General features: G+C 39.8%; 1 protein-coding gene across 3 annotated transcripts in view; it reads right to left on the bottom strand.

Moving 5' to 3' along the window:
• KCNH1 (potassium voltage-gated channel subfamily H member 1) overlaps positions 1-16,312 on the bottom strand; it is a 175,402-nt gene that overhangs the window by 134,214 nt on the left and 24,876 nt on the right. For all 3 annotated transcript variants that reach the window (XR_014954014.1, XM_021547543.4, XM_085576002.1), the window contains 2 exons: positions 12,006-12,124; positions 3,829-4,221 (listed from right to left, as the gene is read on the bottom strand). Coding sequence is in view for 2 of the 3 variants with exons in the window: in XM_021547543.4 (XP_021403218.3) it covers positions 3,829-4,221; positions 12,006-12,124 (512 nt within the window). In the remaining variant the exon portion in view is untranslated. The remainder of the gene's footprint in view (positions 1-3,828; positions 4,222-12,005; positions 12,125-16,312) is intronic.

The following is a 16,312-nucleotide window of genomic DNA, read 5'->3' on the forward strand; positions in this document are numbered from 1 at the left end:
CCATATATAAAAGCCAGGAGAAATATCCTTAACTCTACTTTCATTTGGGTAACAAGAGAAAATTCTCTACAGCTATTCATTTCTTCATTTGTTGAATTCTGCTCATGTCTGAATATGAAATGCTGTACTGTGTCTTTGAGCACAGCACTTGAGATCAGTCTCTTGTATAATTATATGGCCTTGAACAAAGACATTAATGTTTTTTCTTTCCTCTTCCATCTGTAGAATGTGGCTATTCATACTTAAGTGCCTCTTGAATTAATTGTAGTTAATAATAGTTGTATTGATTAATAGTTAATGAATTCAAATTATTTTTATGGACAAAAATATTCTCAACCATGCAGAGAGGAAACTGGAATTTCAATTATATTGAAAAATGAGAATTGAAAATAAACTAATGTTCCAAACTGCAACAACCCCAAAGAATTTTGAAATTGTCTGAAAAAACAGAAGTCACACTTAATTTTGTTTCAAGAAAATATTTTCTGTTATATGTTATAATGGAATAATGAAGTAACGTGCAAAACAAAAAGTTACTTCAAAATAGGAAAAAAAATCCAATACCAGATTTTTTCAATGAGTATCTGCTTGCCAAAAATATTGATCAGCTCTAGTTTCATCTATTACAATTAGTGGATCATTTTAAAGATGACAAAAATGGTTTCACTATTAATCTGGAGATAAGTCATGGGACAGTCCCAAAACTGCCCAGAGCAAAAAAGGCACCCTCAATACCCTATTATACAGTTTTTTACTTTTTTAGTGCTGCAAGTCCCATGTCCCTTGTAAATCAATTCGTCTCCATCACAGTAATTACAACATTCTTAAAAACAAATTGACTTGTCAAGTTAGTTCCTCCATGACATTCTCAGAGTCTTGAGTGCCTTTTTTTTAAACAGATAATGACAGCAGACAGCAAAATAAGCAAGCTCCCACCTGGCCCAGTCCCCCTTCATTATAGGGACTGCAACAAAGGCAGGATTCCATTTCCTCCTGTCTAAAATCATGTATGGAAAATATCAGGAATATAGCAATTCATATTCTTCATTTTTATCACCACTGTTGACACTGGGTATCATTTCATCTCTGGCCATTTCTTACAAGAATATTCTCATTAGGACTTCAGAAACAAAAACAAAAAAAAAGATCCTGCAGCAGCCATGGCCAGCTACTGACTCCAGTGCCATGGCTCTAAGGGAATTCCCTCTAGCAAAATTAAAGTGACACACAGATAACAGTTCTGTTTGCTTATTTGCACATTGAGCAGGGCAGCCTTGCACCTCACTTAATCCAGCTGTGAAATTATATGGTGTATAATCCAGGGAAAGAGGGAGGTAAATTTAAACCAGTAAGAAGGGAAAGCAGTTGACCCACAAGGGAATGCTCTACACAACAGAAAAAAAAAAAAAAAGATAAAAGGCAAAGATATTCTGCTTTCAAGATTCCTTGAATGCAGGTTTTATTTTTTTCATATTTACTGAAAGGTTATCTTTCACTCTATAGGCAGTTCTTGAAACACTGATCAGCATCTACCTCCCAAACCCCCTCATGATATGCACTGTTATTCTGCTGGCATTGCAGGCAAAACCCCTCAGGTCCCATAAACCAGCCTATGAGTCCTCAGTAGAAGCATGGCAATTTTCACCAGTGGAAACTCTGCTCTAATGATCCTGCAACGATTTATACCAGCCAAATGTCAGAACCCACTGTGGGAAATGCAGATGAGCAGTCTTGAAAGGACAGCATCAAGAAAAACGTTGATTTTTTTTTCCCTTGGGCATAGCAGTAGAATAACTAAAACTAACACTGTTATACTGATTAAGGAGACTGCTGAAGAGCCATGAGGATACTGAAGTACCAATCAGCTTCTCATTGCTGCAAGGCAACACTGAGATGGAGAACCTGCAGAAATACAAACTCACACAAGGACTTCTCTGCAGAATTGCCACCATGAGTCCAAAATCATCTGTGTTCAGTTCAAGGGCTGTCACAGCCACTGGTATAGACATTTACCTCAGGGATGTTCTGTAGGTCACATTACGATTCTAAAGTCAAAAGTGTTCCTTCAGCAAAATCTTCACCAGGCTGCTTCTACTTGTAATGGGTGAGAAAATCTTCCTTCCCAGTTTGTTTGCTTTTGTTGGGGTTTTTTTTGTCATTGCCTCATTTATTTTTTAATTTTATTTATTATTTTTACTCCTTCTGACTAAATGTCAGAAGCTGACATATGGCCACTCGTTCCATCACTCTATCAGTGTCACAGCAAAGCAATATGTGAAAGCCTTGCAGAATAATCTGCAGTCTGGGTCTTTCATATGACAAACAAATACTTAAGGACAGGTTTCACAAGGCTTTTTTGCTTGATCTAATTTGTGTTATTTCTGTCTGTAGCTTGATATAAAATGAAAACTTCTCCAGGGAATTAAATATCAAATAACATCACATTTTTTTCACTGCATTTAATAGCTTGCCTACCTGTCCTCAAGTCATTGAGAAAATTACTTTAAATTTTATAAAAAATAGTGTGATTTTAAAAAAGTAATGGTGTTTGTTTTTCCCTATATTTCACTTGGCATAGTTTTCTTTTGATAGCTAGGCTGTCCTTTGTAACATGAGCATATTTTAAAGGAAGTAATAAAAAATTTAAATTTTACAGGCTAAGATTTAAATACTAAGCCCTGATGAGGTAGGTATGTAAATCCCTCTCCTTTCTGGAGTTATTCAAACCCACCTGGATGAAATCCTATGCAACCTGCCCTGGGTGAATCTGCTTCAGCAGCTGGTTTGGACTAGATGATCTCCAGAGATCCCTTCCAAGCCCAGCCACCCTGTGATTCTGCATCTTACAGCTTTAGCATGTGTCACAGATAAACTCAGAGACATAACTAGTTGATGATTTTATAACATATAACTAGTAAGCAGGCTGCTGGAATCCTCTTTAATATTTTATTAAAAATTCATTAACTCTCTTAACTATTCAGGCAGGGAACTTTAATGTATTTACCTTAGGAATATTTTCTTGGCAGACTGATCAAAAAAAACAAGCAGTTAAAAAATACTAGTTTTCTGGATTAATATGTCTAAATGTTAGTTCTTTTTCTGGATTGTGATCTATTCCCAGAGAAATTAAGAACTAAGGAAGAGTCTAGATTTCCAATCTAGATTTCATTTAGTTATAAAATTACCAAACAAGCACCTTCAATTGCTTCACCTTCCTCTAAAAATACTGTTGCCAAACAATGCTGCACAGATCTCCACAGTATTTTTTAGTGCTCAAAGACGATTCAGTGAGTCACTGCCTGCCTCTTTGCCACCTGCCATAGTGTACTAGAAGCAGCTGAGAAATGTGTATTTTACTTCCCAGTTGTTCCTGTGAAGAGCTGGCATTAGCAGAACTACTCTGATCAGTCATCAGCCACAGCAAGCACAGCCTGCCCCAACAAACTGTCCTGACACAGCCCAAACTATTCCTGCTCAGTCAGATGGAGCAGTTTTCCTCAGAGCTGTACAAAGGTGCTGCTGTCTGCCTCTACCTGACCTCCTGAACCCTGAGGGTGCAGAAAAAGGAAAATAACCATGGATTTCCTCCTTTTCTTCACAGAAAGAATGAAAATAAACACAGCATTTTTAACACCGGAAACTACAGCAGAAATTAAAAAATGAGCCTTCTGGCTAGGATTCATAAGCAAATTTCTGTGCATGCTGTGGGTGGCTACCAGAGACATGTACAGTAATTCAATACATTTAAAAACACACATTTCTCTCATCTGTCCCACATCCCCCCACAACCACCAAGTAATAATAAATGGATGGAAGTGGTATACTGACCTCATCAACATTCTCAAATGCATTGATGACATCATATGGCAGGCAGGAGAGCAGGTCAATCACAAACCAGGTCTTCAAGTAATTCATGCGAATCAGCTTGGGGTCAGAGATCACCTCTCCTGCCGGCCCCACAAAGGTGGTATGGAAATTAAGCACAATGTCAACCAGAAAAATGACATCTACAATGCTGTCCACTACTAGCCATGCCACGTTGTTCTGTTTAGTTTTAAAGGAGACATTGTAAGGGACCAAAATAGCAGTGTAGAAGGTTAAAATCAAGATGATCCAGTCCCAGGTAGTCTTGAATACACAATAATGCAAAATTATATGTGGTGGAGTCTTTGGTGCCTCTTGTTTGTACTGTGGGAGGATTTCAGAACCCAGCTGCAATACCTGTAGTCAAGAGAGATTTGAGAGGAAAAAGAAAACATGCTTAATTTTTTCACACTAGATTCTCAAGCTCAGTACAACAGTTCATAAAAATTCATGTCCATTAACTCCTTTTATCACCACCAAATAGTAAGCAAGCCAAGAAAATCAGCATCAAACAAAGAACAGTTGTTTCTTTTAATGCCATTGATTATTTTTTGACACTAAGTCTAAATTATGGAGTGTCCAAGACAAACAGAGAAGAGAAAACCCCTTCAGCTATCTAGATAGATGAGACAGAAAAATAATGGGCAAGAATAGGCAGGTAGGCCAGTGTGAATAGGAATTGATGGCAAAACCAGGAACAACACACAACTGAGCTCCAGCCCAGCAGCAGGAGCACTGGACCACATTTTTTTTCAATAGTGGCTACTTAACTCTTCACTAGACCTTGACTGAAATAGTCTCAAAACTACAATGTATCATGAATGCACAGGCCTTTTTTCCTCTTCTCTGGACTGTGCAGATCCAAAGAGCACAGATATCTATCATTAGCCTCAATAAACTCATTTTGGACTTCATCTTTTCATTCAGAGAAGTTCAGTATCTTAACTACCTGATGGCGTAGAGCCATAGAAAGATAGAATCATTAAGGTTGGAAAAGACCCTAAGATTGTTGAGTCCAACAATTAACCCAGTACCTCCATGTTCTCCAACAAACAAGCTGGAGAACTTCTCCCAGATGTCACATCCACACACCTTTTGAACAATTCTAGGTACAGTAATGCCACCATTCTCTGGGATATCTGTACCAATGCTTGACAACCCTTTCAGTGAAGAAATTTTTCCTAATATCTAATCTAAATCTCCCCTGGTGCAACTTGAAGCCATTTCTTCTGGTCCTGTCATTTGTCACCTGGAGGAAAAGGTGGACCTCCCCTTGCTACAACCTCCCTTCAGGCACTTGTAGAGAGGGGATGGTCCCCCTGTGCCTCTTTTTCTCCTGGCTAAACAATCCCAGCTCCCCCAGCTGCTTCTCATCAAACTTGTTCTCCAAACCCTTGACTGCCTTCTTTGCCCTTCTTGGGACACGCTCCAATGCCTGAATGTCCCTCTGGCTGTAGGGGACTCCAAACTGAAGGCAGGATTTAGGGGAGCTGCTGAGGAGCACTGCTGAATGACACTGCAGCTAGGTCTGAATTCAGAAAAGCCCTGCTGCAGAAGATGATCTACCAGCATGTGTTTTCAACCCTGGACCTCAAGCTGAGCACACGCTGACACTGAGCATAACTGCAGTCTCAGTCAATGCTGTCCATTTTAGATCTGTTCTCTCCCCAGTTCTTCCCACTGCTGCAAAAACAGTATTACCACATACGTAATTCTTGGGAACTCAAGTTTCCTTCACATATCTATGAATAAGAATGTGTTTGTTTATATATATGGATATACATGAGGGTGAAATCAACGTCAAGAATAAAGAGAATAAAGAGAAGTTATATATATGTCCAAATATATATGTTCATATATATATGTCCAAATAAAGAGAAGTTAAATTTTAAAGCAAATTTTACCCTGAATGAGTTATAAATGAAAACTGAAAGAAGAATGAAGGCTTGCTTGAGTGAAATGTGTTTGGTAATGCCAAACTCACAGAACCAGTGAGAAGTATTTAGGAGTATGGTTCCTTTTTCACATTTATTTACACATAGTTCAGAGCAACAGGAAGCAGGGAAGGAAATTAAAAGGCTGTTTTTCTCTGGGAAAAGATAAGACAACACAGCTAGAGTAGAAGGATGTCTTCCTTTCTTTCTCCTTATCTCAGCTTTTTTAATGTCAGTTATTTAGAAGTGGATTTTATCTCCAGGCTTTTCTGAGTGTCTTTTTTTTTCTTTTTTTTTTTCTTTTTTGGTGAACTGGTGAGATTTTTTCCGACAGTTTCAGCCAAAGAGGACAAAAGAAAACAATCAGCTACACAAGATCTACTTCGACAAAACAGTCTCAGATGGAATTCCCTACTGCTTTGAACCTCACATAATCACTTACTTGTGTACACAACAGGGGTCAAACACTGTCAGACCACAGTTCCTCACACACGTGTAAATGAGAATGGGAATTGCAAGCCTGCTGACTTTGAGCCCAATTCTCCTGAAGAGAATTAACATGACCTTCTCTGACAGACCTGCATGTTACCACAGAGGCATTAAGAGTTTGAAAAAAAAATCTATTAAAAAAAAATAAGAGGACTCTGTATTTTTGTTTGTGACTGTCTAGAATGACAACAAAGAGGAGAAAGGAACATTTCTCCAGCAAACCCACATAGAACTCAAACATGTTCACTGCAGTATTATGTAGTCTATTGATCCTGTCCCTGATTCATGTAGGTTTTCCATACTACCAAAATAAAAGGGAATTAAGCTATCCTGTGTTGAGAGGAGCTGGAAGCAGCACAAGGCACATTCAGTCTCTCTTCTCTGCAGGAGGCACTGGCCAGCCCAGGCACTCCCCAAAAGCCACTGGTGTGACTGGAAGAGGCAGAGGGTGTGTATGGAGTCCATGTGTGTACTCAGAGCATCATTCCCTTCAAGGCTTGTTTGCAGTCCCAGTGACAGATATTGGGATGTCTTTTCCCAACAAAAGCTCTAGCCCAAATCAATACTGCAAATATCTCCTGCCCTCCCTTTTACACATTGCAGCTGTACCTGAATCACCTGGAAAGCAAAGAGTAACAACTGGCTTTTATGACGCTCTGCATGACCAGCAGCTCTAATATAGGATCCTAAGCCTGAAATATGCTTCACTGGGCAAAGAGAGTCCTCTGCAATATCACTCACAGGAATAATTGATCAGCAAAACCAAGCACCTCCATCACATAGCAACATTTTTCATTTAGTGGGATTTCAGTTCTAATGCTGAGATTTTACTGGTGTGAGGAGACAGGATCACCCTTCAAATGCAGGAAACCATAATTGCTTCTTCTGCAATCACAGGCTGACTACAGCTTTTTTTTTTTAGCCCCTGGTATGACATGAGTAAGTCCAATAGTTTGATAACTATTCTAATCAGCACAGGAACATCAATCATTAAAAACTGAAAAAAAATATTGTTTGCTCTTGTCAGATGGTTCTTACCTATACATACATAAGTTATAGATTGAGACTTACATAAAGCACCTCTTTTTGGTCACTGCTGCTCTCTTTGCACTCCAAGAACTTGTGAAAATTTTTCATCAACAGAACTAAATTTACTGGAAAATATACTAATGTGTGCCTGCATACCCAATTAGGGGAAAAGGCAAGAATAATCCCCGTTTGGCAAAAATGGTGTCCAACATTTTGCTATAAAGAGAAAAAAGAAAATTAAAATAAAGCCAGTGGAACTGCAAGGATGTAAAACTGAACTGAAAGCAGAAAAAAACAGACGTCTAGTTCCAACTTGTTAAGACAACAAACTGCTGCTTCAGTGGTTTAAAATGTCATCACCAAATACAAAGCTCTCTCTCCTTACCTGTTTGAGATTCAAGGGCTACAGTGCAGGAAAATAAAAGGATTGATGACTGATTCATCTCCTTCCCTTTCTATTTAGAAAGTAAACATGCCCTAAACTATCTTAATAGCTAGAGACCTTACAAATAAGTCTTTTGAACTTCTGTTATCCCCCTGGGGTCTCTGGAGAAGCCCTAGCAATGGTTATTTAAAGAAACCAGGGGCCATGGCTTTAGCTGGTCTCCAGCAGAAGGATGTGCAGCAGCACTGTGGGTGTGAATCCTGAATGGAGGGACAGGAGAGAGACATCAAGGAATGACACAGGGATTCCAATCACTCACCAGATGGGGAAAGCCACCTGCAGAAAGCTAGAGGCATCTACAGTCCTCCTTTTGGGTGGAGGTGACAAACTCTAGCCTGGGTTCCCTCTCACTACATCACTAACACACTAGCACCTTTGTAAACCCCTCCCATCTTGCTGGCACTGCTAGAGAAGATTTCACAGTCTGAGGTGAAAGAAGGGCACTGCCCCAGCTCACACTATCTCTCCCAGCAAAGACAACTTGCTTTGCACGCTGGCAAAAGTCTCACAGTGCCTGGCAGTGCCAGCCAAGAGCTCTCAAAGCACCAAATTCTTCATTTCACCAAAGGAAGAGAAACACACTTAAAACAAAGCCTAACAATCTCAGAGAACAAGCATGTGCCTTTATCAGAAAACACAACAAAAGAGCTCAGTGCTTCACAGAAACCATGGAAGGAGGCTCACAGGGCTTAGTGCTAGAGATCAAGCTTTTGTCAGGTCACTGCGCTGGAAGAGCTCCTTGCTCCACTTCACGCCAAAGGCCACACCAAGTCTATTTCCTCACCATCCTTCCCCACACACACATCACCCCTGGCTCATCTGGAGACTCAGAGATATAAACCCCACTCTCTCTGCACCACCCACCAAACCCAGGCCAATGCAAAGTACCTTCTGCCCGATTGCAAGGAACTCCTGCTGCTCTCCAGCTTCTAGGAAGAGTAGTGCCAACCTGAGACAGGTTTGCTGAAGTAGGCAGGTGTGGTTACACACCCAAATGAACTAACCACATTCAAACTGCTTGTAAAGCTACTTCTCCTGGAGAGGAAAAAACCAAACCCCAAGAGACTGATATAAAAGTAATCATGAAGAAAATATATACAACTATATAAACCAATATGCTGAGCTTCCTTTCATGTGCACTGGACAATTTGACTACTCCAATTTTCTGAATAATTGAAACAGCTCTGGTTTTGGAAGATTTTTCACTATTATACAGTCTTATCATAATAAAATAAATATTTATTTCAGAAACTTATTAATGAAAGTATAATTTCAGGTACATACTATTCATCAGATTATACAGCTGTATTATCTGCATTTATTATTTGTGGCAATGATGCATAATGCTTTAATAGCTCTCTAACACTGGAGAATTTTATTCCAAGAGCAGAAACACTAAATTTCATTGTGGGTTTTACAAGACCATTTTCTTTTTCAAATACAGCAAATTTTTTTATTATCTTATTTTTTTTTACAAAATGGTGAATATATCCCAAGACAGGAGTCATAAATTGCATCAAATGTGGTTACAATTATTTATTTCTTTTTATGACTGTATGACTGGGGGGCAAAAAGAAAGCTAACAGAAACATTCACTCATCTCCAGATTAATCTCTCCTTTTCACGTTCTCAATTGCACCTATTTGCTTTCTCTCACTCTCCCTTGATTTGTTTTCCCAAGCACCCACACAAATTGCTCCTAAAATAAGGGCTAGGTGCTAAGCCACAATATTTTGATTGGCAGTTAAGTTCCTGGTAAATAATGTTAAAAAAAAAAAAAGTGATAGAAGTTCCATTCTTAAGCAGTGCTGCTAAGCACCATGATAATTTCTCTGCTTTTATTTCTAATAACTATAAGTTGTTTTTTTTCATTTTGACACAGTCTTATCTACCCAGAACTGGCTGGCAAAGGTGCAGAATACATCAGCTAAGACCACAGGTGCCAGATTACACATGTATTCATTCATGTGTCAGGACTCTATTCATTCCAGTGACCAGGAAGAACCATCCCTACAATCTGCTCCTTGGCAACTAAGCAACAGAAATGCATCAGTTACTTTTACAAATTCCAATTGCAAAGTGTTGCCTCACATTTACCTAATACCCTTGTGTTAATTGCATTATTAATTTGAGTAGTTTTCATATGACTGCTATTACAGAAGTCAGGCTAAAAAAAAACCAAAAAACTATGCCTATTGGTGAAAGTCAGAGACTGAAGCTTCACAGACATTGCTTGTGTTATACATGGCTTGTTAGTCTGTCACTAACACCTTTCTTAAACTGTTCCATAAACAATAAAAAATTGTAAGCTGTGGTGGCTTGCTCTACTCAGGTTCTAGGATGCAACAGCCTCCCAAGACATTTAAACGTATAAGTGATAAATAACTAAGGGCAACACAAATAACACTGTAATATACGTGGAGCTTTCTCACACAACCAAGATTGATGTGAAATGTCACAGTGAGTAGCAAAAGAAAAAGGATGAGTTTTAAAATTTCAGATAGGCTACTGCAGGGATGAAGAAAAAAAAAAAGAAAAATATTTGAAAATACAACAGGTAATTGTTAGAGATCCTGTATTCAATATTATGAAGAAACCTTTGCAGAATGAGAAACCTGGCACCCCATATATCTTCAAATAAAGAAAGGTGGTCTTGTCTGTATGGTTATCTGCACTCCTCTTTTCTGTGTAGTGTAGTTCTACTGACTTAAATGAAATTACAGTGGAAAAAAAAGCTACCTAACATTACAGCTGGGGCTAATGTTCTTTGTAAAATTATGACCTCAATATTCAGTCAGCAATTAAAGAAACTCATTTCAGACATGTAAACTATGCACTTGCCCTTTATTATTTGTAATGAATCAATTGGCTTTGCCAGTAAGAATACTTGCAAAGACTTGTTGAGCACGACTTGCAGAAAGTTTCATTAACATGTAGTCACTGACGTCCAGACTGTTGCCAAACAGAATAACCTCAGACCCTTTGCCTTACATTCACTGCCTACATTTTAGCATGAGCTAAAATTCAAGGACAGAGATCTAAAGAGAAGAAAGGATTCTTTGATATGCAGCCTTGAGTAATATTAGGAGGAAAACTGTTCCAAATTCCAGGACACTAAAGGAACCTCAGGGTGGACACGTGCTAATCACATGGTGTTCCTGCAATACAGTGTCCCTGTGAATGTCTGTCCCTCCCCTGTGCTAGTATGATCCATGTTATTTCTCTGCTTCCATTGGATTCCCCTTCTTGAGTTCTTCTGTATTAAATACTGACTAGGTAAGATCCTGTCTGCAAGAATTTTGCCATGACACTTGATAAGAAGACAGGTGACTTTTAGTTTGCATAGAAACTGAGATGCATACAACAGAACTAGTAGAGTATAGTACAGCTGACAATACGGAGACCTCATGGAGCCCATCAACACCTTACACCTCCACCTGCACAGGCAGATCAAGAATTATTGTCAAGTCCTAGCTGCTGCCATGGCATTCACAGCAGGAAGTGACACAGGACTGCCATGTCATATTGGCTGTGCTGTCATTAACACCATGTCAGACCTCTCCCCAGGGAGACCCTGCTACTGGCCCAGGAGACAGCTACAGGAAATTTAGGACAGTCTCTCCCCCTCGTGGCGAAAGCCCTCACACCCTAAGTGCTTCAAGGGGCCTTCTCTGCCTGGAGCTTATCTCAAAACTTTGAGACGCTACTTAAATCACAAGGTTTCACTTTCCTAATCTCCCTGCAGTGCTGCTTGTGGCATCTTACAACTGTTCTGTCCATAAAAGCAGTAACTTAAACATAGGTTTTAACCAGTTGGTAATGCAGGATTGGGATCCCACTGAAAAGTAACTAGACATAAATTAATTCAGAGAATAACTGTGCCATGGATTCTCCAGGATTTCCTTGTGTACTAGACTGAGTTTTTCTCACCTCACACATAAGTAGATAGTCCAAGATCCTATTCTTATTAAGATCCTCAGAAGAATGGAAACTAAGTGAGAAAGTATTATTTTAATAACACCTTTCTAAGACTTTAATATATGTTAATATATGGAACAACAATTAGGCCGCATGAAGTCTTTGGGACACCTGTTTTCATTCTGCTGTCATAGGACACATTTCACAACACATGCACCAGATTCCCAGGGGAGGGAAGACTGACAGTTCTTGGCTCGTGCAGAGATTACATACCCACAAAGGCTAAAAACATTTCTTTACAGCCTCCTGGGGAAAGAAAAAATTACCTCAGCAAGTCTTGAGTGCTTGTGAACATTCTCTCCTTTCTGCACGCTGGGAGCAAGCTGCTGCAGCACTCCTCGGCTGCTCGTGAGGGCACGGGTCAAGCGGGCAAACTTCCCCCAACCTTGAGAAAACATGCAAGATTAGACACACATTACCAAAAAAAGCTGCAAGTGTAACTCATAAAACCTCTCATGACTAAAGGGAGAAAAAGTTATTAAAACAGAGCAATCTACTTTAATACTGACTAGAAGGGAGTATAATTTAACCAAGTACCAGACATAAGCAAGTCAGAAAAGTCAGCATGGTACAGTAATAAAACCTATGACTGCTGTGACTTTGTATTCAATGACTCTACAAAAGTTCTGCCACATGAACTGCATATTTTGCAAGGATAAATGTCCACTATACAATAATCTCATATTAAAGCTAACGATCAGATTTGGATCTCACAGCACTGCAGAAGACACTCCAGACTAATCAAGATGTAAGGCTAGAGTCATGCACAATGAAAATTACAGTTGTCTGTAACAGAAGTGAATCTAGCTTTAGATCCATCAAGCATAGATCTGGAATAAGCAGGGAAATATACATAAGATAATAAAAAGCAGAGCAGAAAAGCAAAACAAAACCATTATTTTTATTCTCTCTAAACAAAAGAGGGAATATACTAATAGATTTTCTCAAACTCAGATTAAACATTTAGCAGCTTCTGGCAGAGAAGTCATATGCTGAATTTTAATTCAGAATGGTTTTTACAGTGATTTCAAATATCCCTCAAAATAGAAGACCTTCAATGGTAGTCACAAGAGCTAGCTACAACTATAATCTTTATGAGCAGTACTTTGCCATAATAGATAGGCACAGTATACATCTAGATATTTTTGGTATACTGAAAGGAAAATATCAGTGCGCTTAGTCCCAGTCTTGAAAAATGTTAGCACCACCTGGGAGCTCTTGAGCTCCTGCTCCTCATCTCCTACTCAAACTAAAGATGCTCAGCACTTTGAAGATTCAGTTTATAATGAGAACCTGTTTCTGGCTGGAAAACGTTGCCTACACAGCTTTCTTGTAGACCCCTTTTAGGTACCGGGAGGTGCTATAAGGTGTCCTTGGGGTCTTCTTTTCAGGCTGAGCACACACAACTCTCCCTGTCTGTCTGCACAGCAGAGGTGCTTCAGCCCTCGGAGTATCTTTGTGATCCTCCTCTAAACTCACTCAACAGGTCCTTCTTACACTGGGGATTTGGATGAATGCAATACTCCACCTGTGGTCACGTAAGGTTGGAGCCGAGCGGGAGAATCCTTTTCCTGGACTGCTGGCCGTGCTACTTTTGCTACGTCCCAGATCCAGCTGGCTTTATGAGCTTCAAGCGCATGTCGCCCAGCCGTGCCCAGCCCCTCAGCCGGCGCAGCGCAGGACTGGCCGGTGGCCGGCCCGAGGGGGACGCGCTCCCGGGGGCAGCGGCGCGGGACGGGCGCTCCGGCGCTGCCCGTGGTGCTGGAGCGGAACGAGCGGGGCTTGCCCGCAGACATCAGGAAACGGAGCAGGGCACGCAGTTCCAGCTTCGCCCGGGAATTCGAAACCTGCCTCCCGTACCACGCGCTAAATGTTTTCTAATGCCGGCTAACATAGACAGCTGCTTTTACTAACTCGAACCGGATCGATGGGGAGGGCATTCTCCTGGAAGATGCGAAATTTGGTTCAAAAGCTGAGGACAAACTTTCAGTGTGCGTTTTCTTCCAAACATTGTTCTAAGAATTGGGTTACTCAGACATACACAGAGAGAGGATGAAAAAGAAGCACCTCACTTCAACTTTCTTGCACAAAAGCACTACCAGACAACTCTGTGCTATGACTTGTGCCTATGAATGCTGAGCACCTTCGGGTGTCCCCCCTTCTTCCCAGGAGTCATCTCCTTTTGAAAGCACAGCTTAACCCATTCCTCTCTCCTCAGCATCCCCAGCAAGCATCTCCTCTGCCCTAGGTGCTAAACATCCCACTTGTGGGTGCCTAAATGGCTCACAAAAGAACTGTTTCCACAAACATTAGATTCACCCTCTACTCCAAACTCTGATCTGAAAGCAATATAACTGTTCTAGGCAAGAGATCGTGTCACTTTTCAGCTTGGCTTTTTAAAGCGGTGTGGACACAAATTAGGAGTACATACCCTTTTTCTCTCCACACACAGGGTACCACACTTGGGAGCCCAGCTTGGTGATACTCCCACCACTGTGCCATGGTTTGCCTAAAACCAAGCACCGAATCCATGTGCAACGTGTAAGAATTTCACCTTTAGCACACAACACCTTCCTCCTTGTATTGCCTTTTGGGGTTTTGGTATTTGTGGAAGAAAAAGATAAAAATGTGGCAACTCCAACATACAGTTAGACCTGCAGATTGTGGCATAGAAAAAAAGAAAATAAATAGAATGCCAGTACTAAACCTTTTGAATGATAACATCTCCAATAATGCCTGAAAAGACAACAGTACCTATTGAATTTATTTCAGTTTTTCCTCCAGAACCCTAAGGACAGACACAGCCAACAGCAGGTCAGTTATCTATCCAACAAAGACAGGCCCAGTAATGGACTTAAGCCATAGGACTGAACATAAACACTAAACTTTAAGGGTCATGGAGCTTTCCAAGGCAAGGAACTAAGTGTCAAAATGGTGTAAGAATATATTGGTGTCAGTCCTGCTAAATCAGAGGGACCAGATGATATGGACTGGGATTCTCTTTCAATACAAGCAGTTGGTATAGCCCTGCATCCATTGTTTTCCTCTAGAAACAGAGAAAATATAAATTAAATTTAAAATCTAGTGATCCTAGGTGGTTCTAATACAGGCAAATATAATCCTCAAACAAGATAAGCTCAGAAAGAAGACAAGACAGCTTGAAATTCAGGAACCAAACATAAAGCTGGATACCACCCCATGGTAGTGCTTGCCCGTGCACTGTCTTTGATTTTAACCCATTTTTATCATTGTTTGGTCTCTTTTTTCAGTTCTGCAGAAAATATAATGCACAGACAAAGCAATGTGATGACATTAAAACATTTCCAGCTTCAAAAGGATGGAAAGCCTTCAAGAGTAACAGCACTGATTTCAGCACTCCTGCATTCCATGATCTTTCAGTTTTCCACCATTTTTTTGCAAAAAGATGAATAGAAATTGCTTCTGATAACACCCAAGACAAAATGATTACAAAAGCTGTCCCATGAGATTTGTTTCATGTGGAAATATGGCATTGAAATATACTTTTGTGCTATGGCATCAAAACTTTTCTTCTTTAAAGCACAAAGTTTCATTTAACAATGGCCTTAAGTTGAACTTTCTGTATTTTTAAGTTGATACTCAAGCACAAAGCACTTATTATTTATTTGTAGGCAGCTATTTGTTTCCAACCACTCTTCTCAATTCATTCTTGATAACTCAAGAATTCAAACACTGGGAACTGTGTCAGTTAGAGAACCCTTGTTACCACATTGCTGATCCATGACTTACACAATTCAGAGAGTCAGAACAAGAAACCATTGTCTGCTAGAGAACCAGCTTGTTTGTTCATGGGTCTGTTGTTAACACACTGTGTAAATGTGAATAAATCAAGATTCCAGCAGTTCTTGCCTCCACTCAAGCCACCTTTGTATTCCCACACATGAAAGATCCTTGCTTACATCCATCCAGTTCTCTTCAGTGCTCCTTCTCTTTGAAAACTCATGACTAAAACAGTATTATTTTTCCATCTGGACTGAGAAAGCATACTGAAGTTTTTAATATACTCACTACTTCCCCTTCATTTGTTTCCTCTTTTTAAGAAAACATTTCATCCAGACGAAAGCAGAGTATATCTTAATCAAAATATTTCAAACACTGGCTCCGTTCGTATAAATATATCTTTAAAAACAGTACCAAAAATCCCCCCCAAAAACCTCCAGAAAAAAAAAGATTAAAAAAAGAGGAAACGTGAATTTTCCCCTGAATTAAGATGAAGGATACAAACAAAATATTTTTTGTGTCTGTACTCCTGCTTGTTATGCGAAGGACAGCTTAGCTGCAACATGAAATAAAGCATCTTCTGCAGAGGAGACAGCAACTGATGATTGCTACAAAGCACAGAAGGCTACATCATCTTGGAGGACAACAACCATTCAGCATGGTTGATTCAGCAATGCTGAATTTGACTGCCTCTTTGTATATAAATGAAGTATCAAAAACAAAAATTAGGATCCAAAGCTTAGTTTTCAAGCTCTTATGAGACAGCATAGATCCTTCTAGATATGTTCACCTTGTATGCATACATTCAAAACCT

Source organism: Lonchura striata, chromosome 3, assembly GCF_050655825.1.
Source record: "Lonchura striata isolate lonStrDom1 chromosome 3, ASM5065582v1, whole genome shotgun sequence".
In the NCBI taxonomy this organism is placed as follows: domain Eukaryota; kingdom Metazoa; phylum Chordata; class Aves; order Passeriformes; family Estrildidae; genus Lonchura; species Lonchura striata.